At 44.6% G+C, this 25,161-nt stretch overlaps 1 protein-coding gene across 1 annotated transcript in view; it reads right to left on the reverse strand.

The window, feature by feature from the left end:
- cblb (Cbl proto-oncogene B, E3 ubiquitin protein ligase) overlaps positions 1-25,161 on the reverse strand; it is a 42,132-nt gene that overhangs the window by 9,198 nt on the left and 7,773 nt on the right. The window contains exons 4-10 of the mRNA XM_070917220.1: positions 16,519-16,665; positions 13,211-13,367; positions 11,371-11,492; positions 7,765-7,902; positions 6,894-6,981; positions 6,663-6,794; positions 956-1,156 (exon numbers count right to left, since the gene is read on the reverse strand). Of these exons, the coding sequence (XP_070773321.1) occupies positions 956-1,156; positions 6,663-6,794; positions 6,894-6,981; positions 7,765-7,902; positions 11,371-11,492; positions 13,211-13,367; positions 16,519-16,665 (985 nt within the window). The remainder of the gene's footprint in view (positions 1-955; positions 1,157-6,662; positions 6,795-6,893; positions 6,982-7,764; positions 7,903-11,370; positions 11,493-13,210; positions 13,368-16,518; positions 16,666-25,161) is intronic.

Below are 25,161 nucleotides of genomic sequence, written 5' to 3' on the forward strand. Positions count from 1 at the left end.
TGGTGAGAGATTTTTCCATGGGATTTTGGATTATTGTGGGAAAATAAGCTCTGTGGCATTGGAAAAGTTTATGCTACTATAATCGTCACAAATGAACACCACTTTTCTGATTTTTGAAGCGTAAAGGGAATTGCCAGAAGTAAAACGCTAACGTTAGGCTATAAAGGAACTACACCACATTACTTCAACATCACCACCACTAAGCTAAACTTTTAGAGAATACAGATATATAGACAGATAGATATAGAGTATATAAACACAACAAGGCTGTAAAGGCAGCCTAGAGAGTATGAACGCGACAACCTCTGTAGTCTCATTTTGGCGCTTGTTAGCGACCCGCCTTTTTTAAGACGCGTAAAAAAAGCTTCAAAATCCACGAGTGAGGGTATCTACTGACGCATTTCATGTCGTATAACAAAACATTGAAATCTCTGAAGTGCAGACCTTATGCCAGGCATCTAACCAAAAACCCATTCAAAAAAACCCCATCGACTTCCAGACGAGGGAGCGACCCGCTTAAACTACATTGCAACCAGTATGCGGAACAAAACGACGCACCTTGTGGTAACGTTTCAAAACTTTGACGCTTCTCGTGGCTCCGTGGTAATGGTACACAATGACAATGAAGAAAGAGCCCGTACAAATTTCGCGAGAGTTTCGCAAATCTAGGGTTACCATCTAGATACAACCCTCTTAAAGGCTCATCCTACACTTTGCTGTCACTTGTGTCTTATTCACTCAGCGAAGCACTTTTTTTTTAACTCCCGAATTGGCTCTTTAGGGCATTATTAAGTTTAATTCTAGTTTGATAAATGTGGCCAAGTACAATTTCCCCCCGGGGATCAATAAAGTATATCTGATTCAGATTCTGAGCTGAAACAAAAATGGCAAATCAGATTTCTTTCAGCCCTTCCCATCACTAGATCAATTACAAGTTAGTACTTCAGTTCTTTACCTTCCTGATGTTGGCCAGTCCATTCATGATCAGGCAGTCCTCTCGGTCTTCCTCGTCATCCAGCTCCAGCATCGGGCAGCTGTGCTGGTCCAGGAAGAAGCACTTGGTGCCCTCATTTCGCGGGTCGAAGGGATCCACGATTATGGGCTCTGTGCCTTTGATCTCACAGCGACAGAACGGACAACCCTGACCATCCGATTCCTGAACAGACAAAGGGAAAGAGAAAGATTAAGACAGGACATACACGGACCCAGGTGCAGCCGTGACATTTGTGACCCATAGACATTTCTAAATCTAATCTGGTGAGAAATGGCCCCCGTTGCTGTCGTGTTTTGGGGAACATGGGGAATCACTTGGAGTGTCGAGCTGGAAGGCTGTTGCTGCACACAGGGATACACATGGTTAAGGTTATGTGCTTCGCTACCCTGTATCTTACTACCCCCCCCCCCCCCCCCCCCGAATTCATGGAAGGACCCTGGCAAAGTCGACCGGACACATCCTCACGTAGATCCTCTCCAGGGAAAACTGTTTTTGCAACTTTACAACATTCATTGGCCACATGTTCATATTCCACATGGCAGCGCCCGTCAAACAGGGGGTCATAAATAAGAGAATAAAAGAGGTTTTGGCTTTCAGTGCATCTCTTCAGGGGCTACGATCAACAGCAGACAATATTAAACAGAGAACAAAGCTGCATTTGTGGCGGCCATATGGTCGGGGGACGCGTCAAAGGCATGTTTGAAACTGAACCCTCAACAGAGTGGGAAGGGAAGGAGTGGGAGGTTAAAAGGAAGTGGAACCCAGACGGGGCGAGGAGATGGCGTGATGGCCATGGCCACTGACAAAGCCATACTTCCATGTGTCCGAGTCCAGCATTTCCCTTTCAAAAATAATTGAATCAATTCATGACATGTATCACTTTACTCAATAAAACCAATTTTGCTTCTTGTATGCCATCTCGAACCCCTGAAATGATAAGATCTAAGAGCATTTTCTACATTACAAAAATGCTGAACAGCTTGATGACCCTTTTCATGATAATAATTCTTAATTATTTCAGACGCCGCTGTCAAGTGAAGAGAAATCCGCATGACACAGGGAGCACATCAAAAATGTCCCACAGGCTGTCTTACTCTTTCTGTTTCAAAGAAAGGACGACATCAGAGAGTCGGGACAGGGGACACTTGTGCATGCTTGGACCGTGAGAGTGTCAAACTCTTGACTGAAAAACAGCAGCGGAAAAGGTCTTCCAAAAACTGTCAGCATTTCTCAATTGTTGTCCTCGATTCTTGTCCCAATAGGGTGAATGAGATTTTTTTTTACAACCTACTAACAGGGAGAAAATCGGATGCAGTCCCCTACGTTGTTCCCCCTTGTAAAAGGGAACTTTGGCGATGCGCCGGGCCATCTCCACTGACCTAAGTATCTAAGGGATACTTACCAAAGATTTGAATAGTTGGAAAATACACATATTTTTGGTTGCGGTTAAGTTGAAAGTACTTGTAAAAAAAATGAATTTGAAAGACATTACCTCCATTTTGAGGTGAAGACTTTAAAATGACATATTAGAAGCCTTATTTATGATGTTAAAATATAGTCAATTAAATACTGTTATAGGTAACATCTAAAAACTTTTTCAATTGTATTTATTGGTTGAATGCACTTATTCTAAGTCGCATTGGAGTAATTTGGAATGCTGGACCATGACAGGGCCCAGGCTGATCTGTGGCTGATTCCCATCAGGCCCCTGCTCTGCGCTTGGTTGGTATGTGACCCGCCTCCCCACCCCCCTAGTTTACTGCCATCAGGCTGCTGTACTGTGACCGTTTCAAGGCGTTTCCTTGACCCGATGCGCCTGAAATGAGCCGTTCTTATCATGTTTGATGTGTATGAGGGACTGTGCTTCCCACACAGAGCATACTTTCGTTATCAAATCAAAAGGTCGTGAAAATATTATGCTGAAGGTCACTGATGCAGACAGTGGTTTTTGTGCATTAGCTGAACTGTGGGTTATAGTTCAAACTTAGAGAGCGAGCAAGCGAGAGGGCTGATTACGCCTTCTTTTCCGTGCCATGAGGGCGCCAAGAGATGCGTTATCCAACGGAACTGTGTGAAAAATGAAAGCACGGGTGGGAAATGAATGATATACTGTAAGAAATAACTGTCCACTGCACTCATCTGTGCAGCTGACTTCTTATCTGTTTCAAACGATCATGTATCTGAACACAGAGTAAGCCTGATCGACAGACAGGCTGACACAATGTGCAAGGAAGGGAATAACTTTACAAGAAGGCATGAATAATTAAGAATCTGTCGTGGGCAGCGTTTCAAAAAGTTCATTGAGTTTCTCAACAAATCTAAAGGAAAATTCAGGGGAGTCTGGGGACCTTCTCTCTGGGTGTGTTGTGGTTACAGATTACTTCATTTGTACAATTTGACATGTTTACCATCAATACTTGGCGGGTAAGAAACATTGTGTCCTCGCTTCCTTTTTTCGCACATATTCATTTCATCTCTTCTTAAAGCTACAGCAGGCAATATTATTGAATTATAATTTTGGTTGAAATAACTCATTTTGACCATTGCATGTCACTAACAATATCTAATTGAAGGTCTCCTTTAAAAAATGTGTGTCTGTGAGCACCTGCTCCCTTTGTATATAGTCTTTTAAAAAAACTGGACCTGGTCTGAATCAAACTACCAATCAGGGGTTAGCTAGCATGTAACTGGCCAATCACATCGGCTCTGTACAAACGAGGGCGTTCTACAGACGGTTCCACCTTCTGGATTGGAGGGTGAATCAGGACGGTTGGAAGAGAGGAATCAAAACACAAGAACCTTCCAATTACCCTGATTGGTTGTTTGATTCAGACTAAATAAAAAGGGGGCGGTGCTCACAGAGACACACTTTTTATTTTTTTATTTCATTTAGATATTGTTAGTGACATGCAATGGTCAAAATTAGTTATTTCAACCCAAATTATAATTCAACAATAATGCTTACTGTAGCTTTAATAAAAAAGATATTGATATAAACTTTTCAACCAAATTTTAGTTTGAGTTAAAACAGTTTTAGTCGCCAAATAAAATGCCCTATGGAAAGACAGTTCAAAGCAAACCGTGCCGCCTCTGAAAATGACCCTACACTTTGTGGAAAGAACTAGTTACTGCTTGCCAACGCTGTTGATACAATCATTAGTGAAGATACACAAGCCTTATCACTTCACGGAACCTACAGCCCCCCCCCCCCCCCCCGCCCCCACCGTGAGTCCTCAATGCATTGATTCAGGACAAAACTAATAGCGAGAGCAAGGGAACCCTCTCGTGCGCCCCCGCACTCTGCAGAGATCAGAAAACAGACACTGCGGAGCACAGGATGTGGAATTACACAGATCATCAGCCAGCTGTGCCTGACGTGCGCACGTCTGTTCCACCCCGGCTGACTAATACACAGAGTGAGAGGAAAGTCAGGGAACCACCACTGACTCAATGACCTGAACGGACCCAGGGCTGGGTGACTCACTGTCACAGGGTAGGAGGGTTCCCTCTCTCCCCCTCTCTCTCTCTCTTACTCACAATTTCACTAACGTGGAGGAAAATACTTCATGACTACAGATCACATATAGGCACACCCACACACACAGGGGCATACATCACTGAATCACAAACTGAGGTTGCGGAGGAGGCGGGGTCATGGAGAGTTGTCATAACAGGAAGTATGACAAACAAACACTGTTGATGCGGGTGCCTGCTGTTTACGGAGCAAAGGCCTGAGCCCTGGAAAGACTTGCCTCATTTGCTAAAACCTACAGCTGTGTTCGGAGCAGAGGCCACCCAACAAAAAGCTTTGCAGCCGTGAAATTGAGCCTCTTGAGAAGAGAGCCGCAAACACGAACAGTGGTGTATGTGCGCTCCTACAGAACAAAAAAAAAAAAAAAAGCCTCTCAAACGCTTAAATCACTGTTTTCCAAGACCCTTGAACTTCCATTCTGTGGACACTAGATCCACATTTAAAGGCCCTATAATGCAAGAATTGTTTTTTTGTTTTTTTTGAGACTTTGCGCCCCCTACAGTTTCAACTTACTTTTGCACCACCGTTGTAAGTGTTGATCCGCGGTTTGCTTGCGTAAAAATATCAAACTGTGATACAGACGATACAAACAATGCAAGATTTACTGTTGGTCTCCACTTTAAACTATGGCAGTTAGAGAAAAAAAAAAACTCCAGTGGTAGGTTGAACAATCCCATACATATTTCAACACCAATAAGGAGATTAAACATTAAAGCTACAGCAGGCAATATTATTGAATTATAATTTTGGTTGAAATAACTCATTTTGACCATTGCATGCCACTAACAATATCTAACTGAAGCGCTCCTTGAAGAAAATGTGTGTCTGTGGAGCACCCGCCCCCTTTTGTATTTAGTCTTTTAAAAACCAGGACCTGGTTTGAATCAAACAACCAATCAGGGTAATCAGGGGGTTCCCTTCCAACTGTTCCCATTCACCCTCCAATCCAGAAGGTGGAACCTTCCGTAGAACGTTCGCACAGAGCCGATGTGACTGGCCAGTTATGTGCTAGCCAACTCCTGATTGGTTGTTTGATTCAGACCTGGTCCAAGACTAAATACAAAGGGGGCAGGTGCTCACAGACATATTTCTTTAACGGAGCCCTTAAGTTAGATATTGTTAGTGACACGCAATGGCAAAATTAGTTATTTCAACCGAAATTATAAGTCAATAATATTGCCAACTGTTGCTTTAAATGGGGCCTACTATGTCTGCTGTGTCGATGCCTTTGATGTGATCCCTCTGAGTTAGTACAAACGCACTTCCAGCCGACTCGAAGCAACCTTGATGCAATAATTGTAATTGCGAGACAGGTTTTTTAGGCTCGCGTCCAGACCTGCAGAGTGAATATGTGTGTGTGTGTGTGTTCCTGCCAGGGATCAATAATACCAGGGTCAGCGCAACCCTCGTACATGTCTGGAGAGCCATCTCTTGTGTGACTGCAACACAGATGTCCCACGCAGTGGAGGGTGGGGGATGCTAATGACTAATTAGGGGAAGGTAATTACATAAAAAAAACACAACACATTGCTGGCACAGCTCCTGACACATACGAGTGCACAAGCACAATGCGGGACAGTGCGGTGTGTGTGTGTGTGTGTGGGGGGGGGGGCACACATTATAAAACAACAGCACACAGCAGGAAGCAGAGAGACGCATGCAAAAACCACTGGAATACACTGTGCGCACACGCTCTCGGCTTTCACTTCCGCTACTGACTGATAAGTGGAAATTTGATTAGGACAGATGCGAGGACACAGGGAGGAAGTGAGGGAGTACCCCCCCCCCCCCCCCCCCCTCGAAACAATATATCGTGCACTGGAGGCTGCCAGCGGCTTCTGCTTACATGCAGATGGCTTATTAATCTTCAAACCAGTTTCAATTCTACGTACTAATCTAAAAAAATAAATACAAACACACCGCTGAAGCAGTGCTGAAGGAGTTAATGTCCAGATCTTACACGGGAGGTTTGGGGGTTTGGTGAAGAATCTGACATTAACCCACGTGTGCTTTTAATGGCAACAGCAATCAGGGGCCCAAAGCCACAGGCGACGGGGGTGGGTGGGTGGGGGGCCCTCCGCTAAAAGTCTTGATCTGGAAATGAGCTGCGTGTGCCGCGTGGGCTTGTTACGGTACCTGCCAGGCCGTGAGGCAGGACGTGCACATGAGGTGGCCGCAGGGCTCGATCTTGACGTCTTTGTCGTTCTCGGCGCAGATCTTGCAGAGCTGGAAGGTGGAGCCCATTTCGCAGTAGAGCTCGTACTGCTCCTGTGCGGACAGAAGTGAAGAGCAGTCAGCAAACGGTTGACAAATTGAAACACAATTTCACGTGAAATTTCACACTCAGACACACGCACACAAACCCACCTGCGTCACTTTGATGTGATCATGAGGCGTTGGCTCGCACAAACCAGTGAGGTCGGGGTTGTAACTGCGGCCGTCGGGGAACAAGTAGCTGGGAATGAGACAAAGTTACAGTTACTAAACACAAAGTGATAGATATTCGCGCTAAATATTTCCATCCGTTTTTTTGGTTGTTGTTGTCATGTCTTCTAACCGCACTAAAGGTTACATGTATGACATGCTACACGTGTAGCAGGGGAGCCACCCGGTAGCAACAAGAGCTCATTTGTTGATTGACTCAAAATCTCAGCAGAAACCAGCAAATATGAGCAGATTTTTTTTTTTATTCAAGTCTTAAATAAATAATAAAAAAAAAACAAAAAACCATACAAGTTAGTAATCTCTCTTTCTGCGTGGAATAAAAAAAGTAAAATATGACATTTGACATTTGGTTGACATTTGAAAGATGCTGCTGGGCTCCCCCCACTGCTTGATCAAAAACAGAGGTGCTTCGAACAGGACCCCCCCCCCCCGCTCGATGGCTATAGTGGACTTGTAAGAAGACGCAGCGCTCCTTCAAGCTGCGATTGACAGCTAAATGGAGGGAAGCAGTGTCTTGAATTTTTTTTTTGGGGGGGGGGGGGGACTTGACGCTGTCTCAGACCACCAAAAAATATATATAAAGCATGTTGTTTCATCCAGGAAGCGCCTTCGCGAGGCACCACGCTTCGGCATTTAAAGGCTACAGTATGCAAATCAGACCCGGCTGATTGAGACACGGTGGTTCTCATTTAAGCTCAGCAGAGAGCGAGCTAGAGACCGAGAGAGAGTGTGTGTGTGTGTGTGTGTGTGTGTGTGTGGGGCGCACAAGTGTGTGAGCGACAGGTTTACGTACAAGCCCTCCCTGTAGCCATCGATGAGGGCCTGGAACAGCGGTTTGTTGTGGGGGATGGTCTGCAGTATGTTGACGTCATTGGTCACGTAGCCGATGGCCCACTGGCCCAGCCGTGTGCAACTCAGCCTGAAGATGTAGCTGTCAGAGGGAAAGGAAGAGGACAGGGGTGCATTGGTGCGAGGGGACAAAATAACAGCAACAACACAAAACTAAAAAAAAAAATAATAATAATAATAAGTGATACAAAAAACTATTAGAAAATCCAGGGGCCAGTTGTTAATCTGGATCAGAGTGATCCCGATTTGGAAAATCACCTTTTTTTTTCCTAACCAGGATCAGGTAATCCGTCCAATACTTTTGAACCGGTTTTTCAAAGAAAATGGGATTGGGATCCAATTTTTTTTGGATCACCAAATCCGGATTGCCAGCGCAGGTAATGGCCATCTTTAATAGCTTTTAAACAGTCAGCCTTTTTTAGCAGACCCCACAATAAGTACATTAAAACAAACATTGTCAATCATTTACAGTGGTAAATAATCACTAAAAGCACCATATCACATACAAATCAAGTGCAAAATACATATATTACATATATTATATTCCAAAAAAAAAGTTTTTTGATGACATTTTGATCCTGAAATCCTCCCTGAATCAGCTGGGATCAGAATAATCCTCTTTTTTTCATTTTTTTTTTGGATCAAAGTGATCCCAAATCCAACTAAAAAGTTTTGAACAACATGAACTTGAGGGTTTTATCCAGATTTTAAAAAACAGGACTGGAGTACGTGATCCGATTTTGCAGAATCCAGAATCCATTTTCAAGATCTGATCCAATCCGATGGGATTGCGGATCCATTACGTTTGAACAACTGGGCCCTGATTACAGCCATCTGGCGTCGCTATAGCTGATGTTTCTAATAAAGCTGTAATGAGATTCAGCGTGGGTTGTCTCAAGAGTCACGACAAAAAATAAAAAAAGGCCAGCTGTAATTTTTTTCCAATCACACCACGTACACACACACAAAAAAAAGCTCCTTGCCGTCGGATTGAAAAACATAAAAATAGCTATCGACAGGCCTCGTGGTCCACGAAGGATCGATTCCCTCTTGCACACATACAATCAGACCTCCATAGCTACTGCTACTGCAGTGTGTGGGCTTTGGAGGCGCTGCATCAAAAGAAGATCAGATCCAGAGAACACACACACCACACACACGCACACTTGTTTAAAAAGAGGCTTTTGCTGGTGATGAATCGAGCCTTCCACACAGGGTGCAAATATGATTATAGACGCAAGTCCTTGAAGAAGAATCCACAGCCATGACCTTGAAAAGGAATCAGTGCTACTGGTCTTTTCAAATCGCCTGAGACTAAACAGCGAACAAACGATGGCGCTTGTACTACATCTTTCAAGCTCCTATCACGGAGGGATTTCCTCGTGCGTGGGGCCGCTGAATACAGCGGAAAAACAGCTCAGCACAGGGTGGAAACACGTCTGAATTTTGAAAAAAAAAAAGGGCGGGTTTGACTGAAAATATACGTGGGAAGACAAGTTTGAGAGTCTCAGACTGTTTTGCTGATGCTAATAAGCCGTGCTGGGTTTCGCCTCTGATCGGAAGGAGCTTCTGCCGAGGACAGGAAGTCCTGTCTCATCCCTTTCAGGGTGATAACTATGTGTGGTGTTATTGTTTAATTGAGATAAGATCTGTAGCCACAATCACTTCAACACATGCACGCACGCACACACACACACACACCAGTTTCCTGTCATGTTATTATCTGCTCGGCTAATCACATCCCCCACATGGGGAGGAGGGGGCTGCATTTTCACACAGCATCTTCCGTCTTTTTGAGGTTCGAGGGCCGACAGACTAGTTTCCCTTCGGCTGTTTCCACTGACGCAACCCGGCCGGATTTCAATCACTGAAAGGCATTTCTTGCTGTGTGTGTGTGTGTTCAGGGATCATACACACCCTGCTGCTCCCATAAGCTTTGAATGATATATGACATCTTTTTGTGAATATATATAAGCAAGAAGAGCTGCTTTGGGGAAGGTTGTTCAGACTGAGGCTCAGGGGTGTGACAGCAAAGCATGGCCTGTTTATGCCACATATAATCCCAAATGGAAATTCATGCAAGTAGAAAGTGAGAGCTCCACGTGTTGTTTGATTCTAAAGCAGGTCTGGGTGCTGTATAAATACTGCAAAAGCATCACGAAGAAATGCACACAGTCCGAATTCAGACTCCTTTAAAACGAGCAGTCGGGGACTTCCGTAAGGCAGGTCATCTGCTCCAATCACAGCACCACCCACCAAGTACAGGGACGCGCTCATCAACCCGCTCAGTCTGTCTGAGTTATTGGAGCGCTCTGCTCAGGAACTACTCTTCAAGTGTTTGGAGGTTGTCAGGGACTGAGGGGCTGCATGAAGGGCCAGGAGAAGATACATAAGGACTTTTTTTTCAACTGGGAATTATGCAAAGCTGCTCTAGTGGACTCCAAGAACAAAATATAGAGCTGGAAATGAGGGACAATATGGGACTTTTAAGGGTGAACAAATCACTCACTTCTCGGCACGTCAAAGGCGGGAGCAGAAGGTTATTTTAGTGGAAGCCTCACGTGGATTTAAAAGCGCTGAAAACCCACCTAAACCTCCAGCCTAACAACACCGACGTCCAAATGCTGTTTGTTGATTTCAGTTCAGCGTTGAACACAACCCCCCCCCCCCCACTGAAGTTAGGTCAATTGTGGTTCACGAGATGTTTCGCGTCTGTTGGAAAAAAAGACGATGTCGCACATTTTCATCACAATTTATCAATGCGAGAATCAAATCAGGATCTGATGATCGAGCTGTGGGCGGTTCACATTTGCTGCCATCAAGACGCCGCTGTCAGGCAAATCCGATCAAACCGCACCCACACAGTCCTGATGAAGCAGATTAAGCCGAGCTTTTGACTGAGTTCAACTCAATGTATATAAAAAAATAAATAAAAAAAAAGTAAAAAAAAAGAAGAAACGCGTGTATTTGTGGCTCGGTAGCAGTTTGGAATCAGCTCTTACAAAATGCCATCAATTGCTGCTAATTGCTCCCATGTTGTTCCTTGAATTAAACACGCTACCATCATCGTTTCCTGGTGCAGATGCAGGATTCTAAAACAGTTCAGCCGTGTTCTGTCACAGCCGTCGAGCTAATTAGTGTGGAAGGTGACTTCCTGCCTTCTGTGAAGTGTTGAACACGCGAGGGACTGAGGACTAAAGGCGTCATCGGCGGTGCTGCGAGCGGAGCCGGGTATAGCGCAGCAACTTCTAATTTGTTGGACTTTGACCTGAGCGGGTCCGGTGGGAACCCCCTCCTACCAAGTCACTTCCATCCAAAAACACACCACTAATCAGATAACCAACATATATAGGGACGAGAAGAAGGCAACAAGTAGAAAACGACATAAATGCTGTGCACATTGTCAGAGTCAGAATCGGGTTTGCTGCCTGGTAGGTTTTTCACATACAAGGAATTCGCGCCGGTGTTTGGGGGCTCGAATCAAACGTCTAACCGGCTCAACCCTGCCCTGCCTCCCGTGCTATGTTGTAGAGAAACACAGTTACCATACCTGCCAGGCTTGTTGATATACTTGTGCAGTCGGGCCTTGACTTCATCATAGGTCAGGAAGGCCATGTAGCCGGGGTGCGTCACTGCCAGGAAATTCCAGTTCCTCAGGATTGATCCCCATGGCTGAAAAAAAAAAAAAGACCACGCAGCGTTGTTTCAAGCAGATTTGATTATGAATTGTGCTTCAATTTTAAGATTTCAGTCAGTGCTTCCGGCCACAAACAAGCGATAACAAACAGCGCGCCTGCTTGGCTGTATCTGAATTCTCCGGCTGCCGTCAGCAAATCTAGGCCAGCCGGACAAAGCGCAGCAGTTTGGGGAGGCAGCTTGTGCGCCGCGGCCAGTTGTGCTCGGCTTTGTTTAATAACTGGGCCGAGGTCTTTCCTGCAGGACAGAGTCCCACAGATGCCAAAGCACTTGATGTGGAAGACAACTAGCTGGCGTTACTGCTAAGGGGTGGAGTCGTTTCACTGGACTGGCTCAGCAGGAAAGACTTAATAAATGAACAGCTCTGCGTGTAACATCGCGTACACACATAAAGGACCTTGACATCTGACTAAAGAGCATGTCGAGAGCAAACAGCACTTGAGCATCTGCATCTTCTACTAACTGCCTGGTCCAATGTAGGAATAGCCACACCTGCTACTTAATTCTGAATCCAGGAATGATGCACAAATAAAAAAAATAACCTTACCATTCTACTGCGAGTTTGTCGATTCAAGCTGTAAACTGGATAGTACCCCCCCCCCCCCCCCCCGCCTCCCACCAGGATTCCCAACCAGTGAATCAACCAGGCCGGGGGCACGAGGTTGACCACAGGGGAGCAGCCTCAACTGACACAAAAGATTACACCGGCCTGGAGGGTGGCTCTTCCCGGGATGCAGTCAGGACACTCAATTTTCAATCCCTACCCGTGACTGCATTTGCTTTAGTCGACCATTTTGGCACTATTAAGCGCCACCCACGTGTTCATGAGAAGTCAGCGATGAATCAGAGGTTCAAGACTGTTTCGGACCTTTTTTGCTTTTTGCTTTTTGCTTTTGATAACCTGATCCTGACAAAAAAAAAAAAACCGCCTTCTTCAAGTATTGACAGCCTTGTTTTTTTTTTTTCTTTTTCATGTTTAGGGCTAAGCACGCAAAGTACAAAAGGTTTTGACAAAGGGAAAAAAAAAACAGGGCTTTAAGGCCTCACTGCCCACACACCATCTTGAAGCCACATGGGCCTGTAATCTGTCGACACGAGGGATCGAAAGCCACACACATCCAGAAACCTCAAAACAAGCACAAAAATAGGACCCATCCAGGAAAACATCAAACGGGAACAAATACTTTCTGCATTTTAGTTCGCCTCATGCATTGAACTCACTGCGTCAAACCCATAACACAAGGTTTTTCGCGGATCACGCTGTACGTGGGTCACTGTGCGTTTTGCGCGTGAGGAAATTCGGCAAGCTCAAGCTTTCACTGTGAGCCTGCATATATTCAAAACGAGAGCGGGGTCTCAGTTTAGCTCTCGCTCCGAGCACTAACAGGCCCAATGCCTTCTGGATCATGCCTTCTGGCCTCTGTGGTTCAGGAAGGGGTTAAGATGGGTCAGGGATCTTTTTTTTGAGACGATGATTTCATCTCTAGCTGCTGGTAAGTACGTTTTCTGGTTTTTGGTTTGTCCACTCAGGTTATATTACTTCAGTATCAAATATCTTACCCCCATTTTCATGACCCATTACAAATGAAATGCCTGGCCTAAAAGGCACGCAAATGCCAAAACCTAAGCGCCATGTGCGTCCACATTCATTCGATTCACAGGTTTGACACACCTTAGGGTTATTTTTGACCGACCTGGAAGAGGCGTGTGAAAATGTCGAACTCAAACACAGAAATGTAGTCGTTGCAGGTGAGGTCGATGGTGGATTTGAGGGCCATGGCCTCCAGGCCTGAGCTGATGGGATGCACTTCGTGAAGGCACTGTCGGAAGACTTTCCACGGCACTATCGTCCTGCAAGAGAGCAACAAGTCCAATCGTAAAAAAGCGGAGACGAAGCGATGCATTCCTCATTGATATAGATGTACATTTGGAAAACAAACAAACAAACAAACAAAAAAGGTGCAAATTCAAATGTTCAAAAAAAAGCATTTTCTCCAGGGTTACAGGAGTGTATTAAAGTGAGGAGGCGAAGCACAGCCTGTAATTGTTTTCATTTCATGATTGTATCTCAAGAGGCTGCACCACATCAAGCTGGAGATAAGCACGAAGAGACAAAAACACTTTTGCACCACATACTTCTGATTCTCTCAGTGAGCATTTCCTCCTTGCTTGGTTCCACCTCTCGGCCACGGGGCACTCGAGTGCGGAGACGTACATATTCCTCTTTGACCAGATATTTTCTGATTTAAATTTCATCATTTTGCCAATTTCACTCTGTTTCACAACCGGAAACGTTCTTGTGTGGCAGCTTGTGATGAAATAACCCAAGTGTTTTACAAAACTTACTAACTATAACAAAGTAGACAGGAAATACGGTCACAACTCGAGAAACAAAAGAGAACTCTTTTTTATGGTGCAGAAGACTGAACATCATCATCATCCAGATGGTTAAAAGAGAGTACTGCGTTTGAATTATTGTACGGACAACAGCATAAAACCAGAATTACCATCCCACGGTTGTATGCCTCCAGTTTACATCCATGTCTGCCCAGACTCATATAATATATGTAGTGTATTTTTTTGGCTAAATGGAAGTTATCACCACATTGATGCTACACATGCATGATTCCAGTGAATATACATTGTTGAACTGATTAATGAAGGATTATCACAGATGTATTGGCTTAACAGGTACGCATGTACTCGGATACGCGGATTCCTAGAGAGTACAGCCACACCAAATGTGGTGCTTTTGCTTTCTCCTACGAGCAGTAGGTGAAACTCACCCACGGGTCCCGATACGTTTGCTTGCGGACACGCTTGGCGTTCAAAATGAGGCGGGAGGTGAAAGGCAGAATGGACGAGATGGAGGAATGGACGAGATGGAGGAACGCCCGCGCTGTGCTAGTCACTCTTCACTCATTGAGTCGTCCCGGTCAACATGTGTGTGTGAAATCTGGAATTGCCCAAGTCACTCTTAAATTATGGCTGAAAAAAAAAAATATTTTGAGGTCACAATGACCTTTGATCCTTTGGAAAAAGAATAGTCACCCATTCAGTGTCCGACCAACTTTGAAATATGGCCACAATCTCCCCCTCTGTTCCCAAGTTATGGTGTTGAATAATGGCCAACAAAAAAAAACCTTTGAACCTTGACCTTTGAACTTTTGGGTACAAGAATCTCAGCCCTTCGCCATTAAACATCGGAGTGAAAATGTGTCGATGACGCATTTCATATTGTCAACAGCAGTGTGTTTGGAAAGTGCCACACAACTTGGCCGTAAGGATCGCCAGAACCAGATAATCAAGACTTGATTATCATTGTCACTTGCAATAAAATCACGATTAAAAACGCCAGCTGCCGTTGAAAATAGCCGAATATACCGTTCAGCATCTCCGGAAGCTATTGAGGCTTCTTCATGTGTTTTTGCGCTAACTCTAATCTATGACAACATGGGGTAATACATTCACTTACAGCAATATCGCAGCTACCACGGTCATGTGTTCTATACAGCAGATCTGATTTAGAGGAAACACAATATGGCATTAATGTGCCCCAGTCCATAAATGGAATAGTTGTGCTTCCTGTAAATTAAGATAATGATGTGCTGTAAGTTTTACTTAGCGTTTTCTGGGTGTCAAATTATTCTGAATCTATTTAGGCAATGCAAGTGTTCCTATACTCAGGGAAATCAACATGGAACTCTTCCTTCATGAAGTCAGACCTATCTTTTTCCACACTGTTTTCTTAGCTGTTATTTGTGGGCTAAATGTTGTTTTGAAACCTTTAAATTAGGGGTCTGTAACAGCGCTGATAGTCTGGCCCGCTAAAACTCACGGTTAGCCAGCATATGGTCTAAACACACGAAATAAAAACAGACTCATCTGAATTCAGAGCCTGGTGCAAGCCCTAAAATATATGTCAAAAAAAGACACTATTCCTGTCAGATGCATCCAAAAACAGTGATGCAAAAGTAAAAGGGTTTTTAAAAAGGTTCTATATGGAGTTTTCAGAAAGTCGACACCGATGGCGGTTAGTGACGTGACTGATTTACTGAGATTCACGACCTCATAATAACGTTATTATCTGTAACGTTCCTATATTTTATTTGGACCGCTGGCTCCGTGGGGACCAACGCCAGATCCATGCAGCATTACTAACCTAAGCTTCCTGGCTAACCTTCAAGTTACCTCAGCTCAGGTTACAGTTAGCAAGTTGACCACCCCTGGCTTGCGTCGCTCTTGGCTAGTAGTAAAAGCAATGGTTTTTCTCCAGCTGGCCACAGTCAGCCCGACAAACGAGCGATTGCAGATATGTTCAGGAGTGCGCGTAACGCCACCTCCTTTGGATTTTTCCCCTGGAAATTTGTCCCCCCCGAGTCCTTTACATAGAAATGAGTCCACAAGCTGTTACAGGCAACAGAGAAAGTCGGGGTGGGCCTCATTTTTTTAAGTGACGTACACACATCGGCGATAAAAAGCGATTACTACATGACAATTGTCACATATAGGACCTTTAAACCCCTGATAGAGACCTTGTTGTCTAAGTTGCCCACATAAAATGTCATGCATGGTCAATGGTAAGGCACAAAGGAAGTGATTAATCGAAAACTTAGCTAGATTTGCCTGCCAGTCCCTTCAAACGGCAGAAAACTGTCGTCGCCATTCAGGGAGGGCAAAACGTGACGCCGACCTGACAAATGTGGATTGGATAAATGGGAGAGGGTTGTATAAACAACCAGACAAAGACTGGTCAAACAAGCAGCTGCTCTCAGCTGGGTGTGGCTGCAGTCCGTCACTGTCTTGGAGCTGCTCCAGCATCGGAGCATCTCTTCCTCCCGTCATTATATTGAGACCCAGCATGTGCACGCTTGAACCATGGAAAAAGCGACAGCGGCCTCTCCTTATCACAGAATGAAAATCTCGATTTACCAAAAACAAAAACAACAAAAAAAGAAGAAGAGAATCAACTCAAAAGACGTCACGATGAGGCGAGGCTTACTTTTCTCCAAAGAACTTCCTCCAGAAGTCAGCTGCATCAGCCTTGGTGATCCTGAAAGTGTCCCCCTGGAACTGTCCTCCGGGGAAGATGGCTTTGATTTCAGCCAGCATGTGGCTGAAGATCAGAGACAGCTTGGTCAGGTTCCTCCTGCAGAGAAGGGGCCAGAAAAGACACGGAAACGGTTGGTGAAACATAATACGCCTCACATGCTCGACAGACATCATGTTGAATTGTTTGGCCTTCGGAATTCTGGACATGTGAGCTTCATATTTACTGGCGCTGGCACATGGGAACTGGCGCTCTCTTTGCCTGATATATAGTACTTCAAAGTAGAGAGATGACTCGCAAATCTAAAGAAACTACACATCCCAAAAGGCCTACAAAATTAATCACAAAACAAAATATTAAAATTGTAGGGCATCTGTGCTATATCACACATCATATAATCACACCTGTCACACGAGAAATGAAACTAAACACGAAAAACTGTCCGTATATGTTACTCGAAATGTGCTGACTGACGCGCGACGTGAGGAAGGTCACACTTATCTCATACAGAGATAAGTCCGTGACAAATTCAAAACCAAAGCCACGTTTGCCTCATTTTCCTTTTTCTGCAACTTCAAAATCACACAGCTCCACGAGTCACGAGCCTGGTGCCGCTCGTTTCGGCACAAGCCACAAGACGCTTGCTTAATTCCTTCCCGTGCACAATAACAATCCAGTCCTGCGTGGGCGTTCAGCTTAAGGTGAAAGGTCAAAAGGTCGAGAAAAAGTTGGTGAAATCGAGAAAATAGCAGGGGGGGGAAAAAAAAAAAAAAAAAGGTTTTAACAAGCCGCATAAATTATAGGCCTACAGATTGATATATGCAAAATCTAAATAAATACTTTAAAATGGTATTACTATGGAAGCAGAAGTTGTATTAACAAATCCAACACTATATTGCATTATTACTGTATTACTTATAGACTGTAACAATACTAATACTACAAATGCTTATATTATTACCGTATATGTGTTATCATGGAATTCTTTTCCATCTCCAGAAAAAATACATTGAAAAGTGTTATTATTGTTGGGTGTATATTACATACAGTGCACACGTATCATACGTTACACTATATACTTTCTTTATTATTTATTATTCATACCTGTATTTATAGTGTAGTGCACTAAATATTAATTTCATATTCCTGAACTATTGTAATGTATGTGTATTTTTTTATTTTTTATTTATTTATTTATAACGTCAATTTCTGATTTTATTTTTGATCTGTTTCATTCAGACTGTCCCTTTGCTGCTGTAACGTGCGTACACCCCCACTCAATAAAGGGTGGTATTTAATCTACTGATGATTAAATCAAATATTTCACTTTGCAAATTTGGGATTCTGCCACCCCCGCCCCCATTCCATCTATATAATGTACCAAATATTCATCTGCATTTAAATTGCATTCCCAAAAACAGAGGTGCCACAGAGAGAGAGAGAGAGAGAGAGAGAGAGAGAGAGAGAGAGAGAGAGAAGTGAGTTGTGAGGCTGACATATGGCTAGTGGAGTTTAAGCTTACAGCAGCAACATATAAATTAGCAATATTCCTAAATCCTCCACTCCAGGAGGATTCTTTTTTCTTTTTTGTCATTTTTTTATCGTATTCTTTGGTGATTCTCGCCTCCCTCTCCTCCAGGATGGGGATTTGCCTCCAGCTCCCTGCAAGATTAGGCTGCAGGCTCGTAAACACTCCAATGTAACACACACACACAAACACACACACACACACACACACACAGGCACAAACACGGGACAGGGTGACTTTGCCCAAGGTGCGAGCGTGTGGGACAAAGACAGTACACTGGCTGTGGCGGTGCTGATAACAAGCTTGATGTGTGTGTGTGTGTGTGTGTGTCGTCCAAACTTTTAATTCTTCTTTCAAACCTGCACAAAGCAGGCTAAGTTTTGTTTATCACACCTCTGTGACTCATCGGTGTCACAGAACAACAGAACAAACGTTCCACTGGATGAATAATTTGAAGTGCGTCTGTGTTTGGGGTGACGGGGGGGGGGGGGGGACCTCAAGTTTTTTTCTTTTTACATAAAACGCTATACAAATCGTGGCTTCGAACATCTCGTACAGTTTCACAGCATTATGTTAATCATAATGGCTGAACCGACATCATACGTATTCATCACTGAATTTGAATCATTGTTAAAAATAAAATAATCAATACAATTGACTGTAATGCAAACAACTCAGTCTCCCTGTCTAATGATACAAATCATCACTGTTGAATCAAGGTGACACTGTACTTAATCATTATTTTATCTTATTTTGGTTTTTAACAGAAATGCCCACACACACACACACACACACACACACAGAAATATTAGATATGACAAGGAGCCAATTAATAATAATGATAATAATAATATAAGCAAGGTTTGGTCTTGGCCATCTCACGTTACATCGGGTGCCTTCGCCGATGCGCTCGTCAATGTCACTTTGCGTGAGCTGACCCAATGGCAGCCTGGAAAGGGGCGGGACATTAAAGAGAGGCCGACGTGCTGCAGTCAACCTTCGAAATGTTGAAGTTACTACTTTAGCATGGACAAATTAGAGGCTAACCACCCAGGTACGACTGAACACCCCCACCTCCCCTCCCTCTATGGAGGACATTTTGGGTCATAATTAAAACGAAAAGTCCAAATAGAAAATGAAAAGAGAAAAAAGAAAGAAAAAAAGATGATTATTTTACTATGCTGCTAGGAATAACCTGGGCCATAAATAAACTTAGAAAGCAAATTTAAAATGTGACATTAAAATTTGAAAATGTAAAGTAACAAAAGAAAAAAAATGCAAAAATGGAAATGCTCAAACTGAAAGCTTAAAACTGTAGAGAGAGCACTGTTGAATTGCATGTGCTAAAGGGGGTTTCGTTTCGCGGTAATGCCAGAGTATACTGCACATAAATACACAATAGCAATGGTGGCTATCGTATAATCTCTTATTTTTTTATACTTAACTTTATACTATGTAAAACAACGCCCACATGCAGCGATGGTTAAGTTCAAGTCCTTCTGGTTTGAGAAGCCTGATTCCTCATGATAATTTATTCAAATCAAGGTCAAGTTCGGAGGGGGGAGAGAATCAGAGTTTCAGCGGGACTAGTGTGTTTCCTGTGTCTCACATTAAAAGCGCGGCTGAAAGAAATTGCTTCTCCAATGTAGAAATTGCACATTGGGGTTTTCTCCCTGCCCTGAGGGCTGCTGTGACTCAACAGGCGGTCACAGCTATCGCTAATGCTTCCTCGTACACACAAAAACTAGAGTGACCTGATATTGGATATTCAAAAGACACTTTGTTGTTTTTTCAGCACGATTGCCGGGAAGAGGTGGGGCTGCGGCGCAACCAGCAAGCAGTAAGAAAGGCTTAATGTGCAATATAGGAGCTCACATTGCACTTGTTCTTCAGATAAACCTGTCTTTTGCGATGCATTGGACTGCTGACTCGTGCTGAAGGTACTGTGTGGCAGTTCAGTGCTGTAATACAGTCTGTTTTATACACTGGATGGTAGCTGCAAAGTGGGGCGGGCATGATTCATTCATGATTGCAATGTGTTCTTTCGGTGATAGCAGACTACAATCACTCTCAATGCTGCTCGGTGGTCAAACGTCTCTACTTGCACCTGGGCAGTCACGTGGCAGCTGTTCGGCCATTCACACTCGGCGTGAGCGTATGCACGGGTGTTCAGCATCGGCCGCGCTCGTCTATTTTCGGCTGCAGGGGTTTAGTAAATAGGTGTCAGGAAGTCAGGAAGTTAGTGGGATAAAAAGTGAACGTTTTTTGTTTTTTTTGTCTTTCTAACACGTGGTTAACCCTGTGAAACGGTCGCAGCTTGGTTGGGGTGCAAAATAGCACCGCTGGCTATTGACACCTGGGTGAAAATAGCATCTGCCAACTACTTACGACATTAGCAGACGCTGTGTACTCGCTAGCCCTGGACCGCGCGCGCATGTGGTGTGTGACAGTGATATGACTCAGTCGGTGACTGCGACTGCAAGAGGCATAAGCTGATCGGGAAAATAATACACCACAACGCCAAAACACCAGGTGCATTCTCGTCTTCGTATTCGCGCTGGCAGAGCAGTGATTGGAATAAGAGCAAAAGGAGGGGAACAGCAGTTTAAAGTGGGATAAGTGAGAATCACTCTTCCATGCCTTGGTGGTAGCACACACTCCAGCCTGTGTGTGTGTGTGTGTGTGTGTGTGTGTGTGTGTGTGTGCCTGCACTGACAGAGCCAAGCCCGTCTCAGTAATTTCACGCACATGCTTTCATGCTCTCCAGTCACCATTAGGCCTCTAATTAACCAGAGCACCAGCCAAAAAACACTCTCCATTGGGATGCGGAGGGAAAGGCTGCAGATGCTTACATAATGGTTGTGATTTGGACTCAACTTCCAGCCTTGTTGTGGAGGAGGGCTCATCTCTGAACCCCCCTCATGATGCATTTGTATGTCATTTTTGGCATACTGTACTCTTTGCTTATTGCGTCAAGACAGATAATAGGTTGTTGTTTTTTTTAGCATCTCATTGGACAGACTTGGACATTGTGTCCCCTGCGATAGCATCCTACACGGTTTGGTTCATTAGACTTCCTCATGTGTCCTTGCCATGCCCCGTGCCATTAGACTGGTTATGTAATGCGCCTCGTTTGACAAGCGCCCCCAGGAAGGCCGGCCTGTTCATTAAGGCTAATGTACTCAGAGTGTGCAGAGCAGGGTGGCCAGAAACTGCTGGCTCACTAACACATAGCTGTTTACACAGACATCCTTCGATGGCTCTGTCCTGTGCACAAACAAGCGTCCGCCGATCCTTTCACTCAAAAAAACTAAAACATATCATCTTCCAGTCAAACGCTTATACAACAAAAAGGCCCAAACTTGCTGACAAGGGCCTCGCGTTGTTTTTTTTGTTTTTTTGTGGTAACACCTGCACTAGCGCAGCTCAACCGCCCACGATCTCTAGTCCTACTGGTTTCCTGTCACCTGAGCGACATCCCTATCCTCTGTCACACACTGCTGTTTTCTCTGGCTCACTGTGACGCTGCGCCATTCCCTCGACAACATTTGGGCCACTATAAGACTAAAAGTCGTTGCCATTTTGATAACCAGTAAGGTCACATTTTTCTGAGCCCTTAGACTGCAAGATTACTCTCGTATGGGGGGGGGGGGTAACAATGAAAATGTTTCTGGATCCCTGGAAAAAAGAAGAAAGAAAGGGAGGGGAGAAGGGTGGATTAAAAACCATACACCTGGGGAAAGGGGGTAAAGGGGCCCTTAGTACAAGATTTACACCTGAATAAAAGCTGCACGCTTTGATCCAGCAGGGCCAGGAGGGGCCAGTCTTGTTTTTCAATGTGTGTGTTTGTGTTTAGGTGTGACCGTGCAGGCTGACGGCAGAGATACGGTGAGAGCAGAGGGGCCGCGAGGGACTGTAATGGCTTCACAAAAGGGACTATCACACAGATGAGATGCCTATCAGATCTCCTACGTGCTGCTTCCGCCGCCACACTGAATGAGCCAAAGGGGGGGAGGAGGGGGGGTGACAGAGAGGCAAGGGAGGAGAGGTGGTGGGAGGTCGGGTGAAAACACGGAGGACAAATGGGTGGAGAAGGGCACTCAGTCGGTGGAGTCGCCGATTTAATTGTTTCGCAGGATTGTTATTAGCATCAATTATTCAGGCAACTCATTTGCGGCAGAAAAAAAAAAGGGGCTACAGAACACGTCCATTAAGACAGAGAGAAGAGGGAGAATTGGCTCTTAAAAAGGAATTCATTTGAAATGAAGAGGAAAAAACACCGGAGCCATCAATCGAGAGCAATAAAAAGCAGGGGAGGTGAAGAATGAGGGGAAAATAAGAGCTTGTGTTCATGAAGACTCTCGTTCGTAGCCCATTCATGCTGACTCAGAAGCACTGATTGTATAATGGATGGGTGAGGAGGAGAAAATCACAGCCCCCCCCCCCCACACACACACCCCCCCCGCCCCCTCTCTCTATGTGGAAATAGAGACATACAGTAGGGAACGACAGTTATAGCTCAAATGCTAGCTAATGCTGAGAGTCTGATAGAAAATTCTCTGAAAGAATCCCAGTCCAGTTCATCTTAGTCTTTATTACTTAATATAGGAACATGCGTGACAAAACGTACCATAAAGACTCAGCCACATCGGTACGCGGGGACCCCCGGGTCGATTTGAAACGTACCGTGAACCGGGTCGACGGCGCGATTCTAAAGTTGCAAAACGCTCGACTGAGGCTTTGGTGCCAATTCTGCACAGCGTCTCCACTCTTGTGAAAAGGTCAAAGGTCAACGAGAGGTCTCACGTCACGAGAGTAACATTAGCATTGAGTACTGTATCAGATTGCGTCGAACTGCATCAAATCGGATCGTTCTGCATTGTAAAGTACCGTCCCCGAATCGTATTGTAGCCCATGTCTTTTACGTTCTTTGTTACTGTATGTATATCAGACTGATCGCTGTTGCGGAGGCATTTTTCTCCCAGCATGCCTTGGACCAGAGGTTACGACACCCACTCCTATGGAAACTTGAAAACAAGTTGAAAATTTTCACCTAACTAAAGCTATTACGACAAATCCAGGCTGATATATCGTCTGATATTTTGCTTATTGTGGATTTATACAGTATATATCGTTATCTCTGTACACGTCGGCCGATAAGTAACAACAAATTGCAATACAGAAAATGCCAAACCAGGTTTGAGGTCATTTAGAAACAGCGCCGCCATTGCAGTTTGTCCACCAGAGAGGACAGACAAGTCGATTTTTCAACTGTAAAATGGCCCACTCAGTATGCATCTTGGTTCTTCGGTGTAAATGTAAGGGATCTGTATCCTGATTGTGTATGTTATGAGTTGATGCCAACCAACTTTTTTTTTTCCTTTTTTAAACCCCCGAATATATCAGTAGCGACCTCAAATATCCAGTACCATCTGAACTACATATGTTTGGACTGTGGGAAGGAAAGCGTGGAGATGCGACCATTTATAGGTTTGCGTGAGTGAGAGGTGACAAAGGTTGCATTTGTAATCCTTCATTCGCAGCCGTTTAAAAAAGGGGGTTGTTTGCATATACTGGCAACATTCAAAGCAGTTTAGTAAATGTCATGAGTGAGTTTGTGAAATATTGGCTTTTAAGTTCATTGAGTCATGGAGGGAATACTCCTCCGTGTCCATTCCATACAATGTGTGTCAGCAGATCGAGACAAAACCTTAGTCAGAGCGCAGTGAGTAAGCCTAGCAACGAACCTCACACACACACACACACACACACACACACACACACACACACACACACACACACACACACACACACACACACACACACACACACACACACACCTCCCCCGTGCTCTGCGCCTCTTGGTTCCTGACTGAAGCGCTCTGGTTTCCTCCTCTGGTGCTCAACTTCCTCCCCAGATGGTTCTACTTTCTGGAAGCTTACTCATCTTGGGCAGGCTCAGACCCTTAAAGCCTTCCATGGGAACGCGTGACATCATCACTTCAAAGACCGGCTGCTCGCCACGACGCACCGGCATGTGAGGACGTGCGCCACTAACCACACCACTTCCATCCATCCACCTACAGCCCTGCACTGCTAACGGGAATCAGGCATTTTAAAAGGTTTTACGGAACATTTATCAAAGCAACGGGCAGCAAATCTTCCATTTGAGCCCAACAATAAACTCTTCATGCACCGGGAACATTATAAAGTCTGTGGCTGAGGCGAGCGGCGGCTAGTTGCCGGTCACGCTACAGGCCGCTAGAGCTAAAAGACCCCCAGAGCTTCATATACAGTCTGATCTTCACAACACATCTTTTTGCTTCAGTGTCCAAAAGCAGCACTTCACTCATCCATGTCAACGGGAAAGGCTTGTCAGACTTCTACTGATCTAAAAAAAAAAATTGGTTGACTTTGATAAAAAGCTATGGTAAACCGCTGTCGAGTGGCTCAACTTCCAATCAGGAAGATTAAAAAGCAAGCCTCAAAGTAAAATAACACCCCTCTAAATAAAAAATAAAAAATGATAAACTGGCAATTAGACTAAGCACCTTGGTACTGCCAGAGTCAGCAAATCACAAATTAGGTATTTGCTAGAAAAAGACGACATTCAGCCCACTACGGGATATAATTCCTAGACCATTCCTTTGTTCATTCTTAAAGCCGGAAAACACTGCCGTTTGAGAGTCGCCACCGTCACTGCAGGTCCCAGCAGAAAGTTACAAAACCTCTGACGGATTGAGGAGAGAGGGACATGGAACGTACTGCACTGTGGCAGCACAGCAACATTTGACGTACAGCTCAGCAAGCAGGCACACCAACACAAACGAGCACTTCAGCGGTAGGGCTGTAATTATGCAATTACTCTACTTGAAGCTGTTTCATTGACCGCGAACGTCTGTTTCCGCGCGGGGGGGGGGGGGGGGGGGGGGTCGCCTTTTTGGAAGACACAAAGATCCCAAGAGTTGACCGGACCTTCCGTAAAAGGCGGGGGGAGATTCCTAAAGCAGAGGCAGAGGGCTCATCTAAAAAGGCAAAGGCAAACTTCATGTTTTACAGCTCGGCCT

Source organism: Enoplosus armatus, chromosome 13 (assembly GCF_043641665.1).
Source record: "Enoplosus armatus isolate fEnoArm2 chromosome 13, fEnoArm2.hap1, whole genome shotgun sequence".
NCBI lineage: Eukaryota > Metazoa > Chordata > Actinopteri > Centrarchiformes > Enoplosidae > Enoplosus > Enoplosus armatus.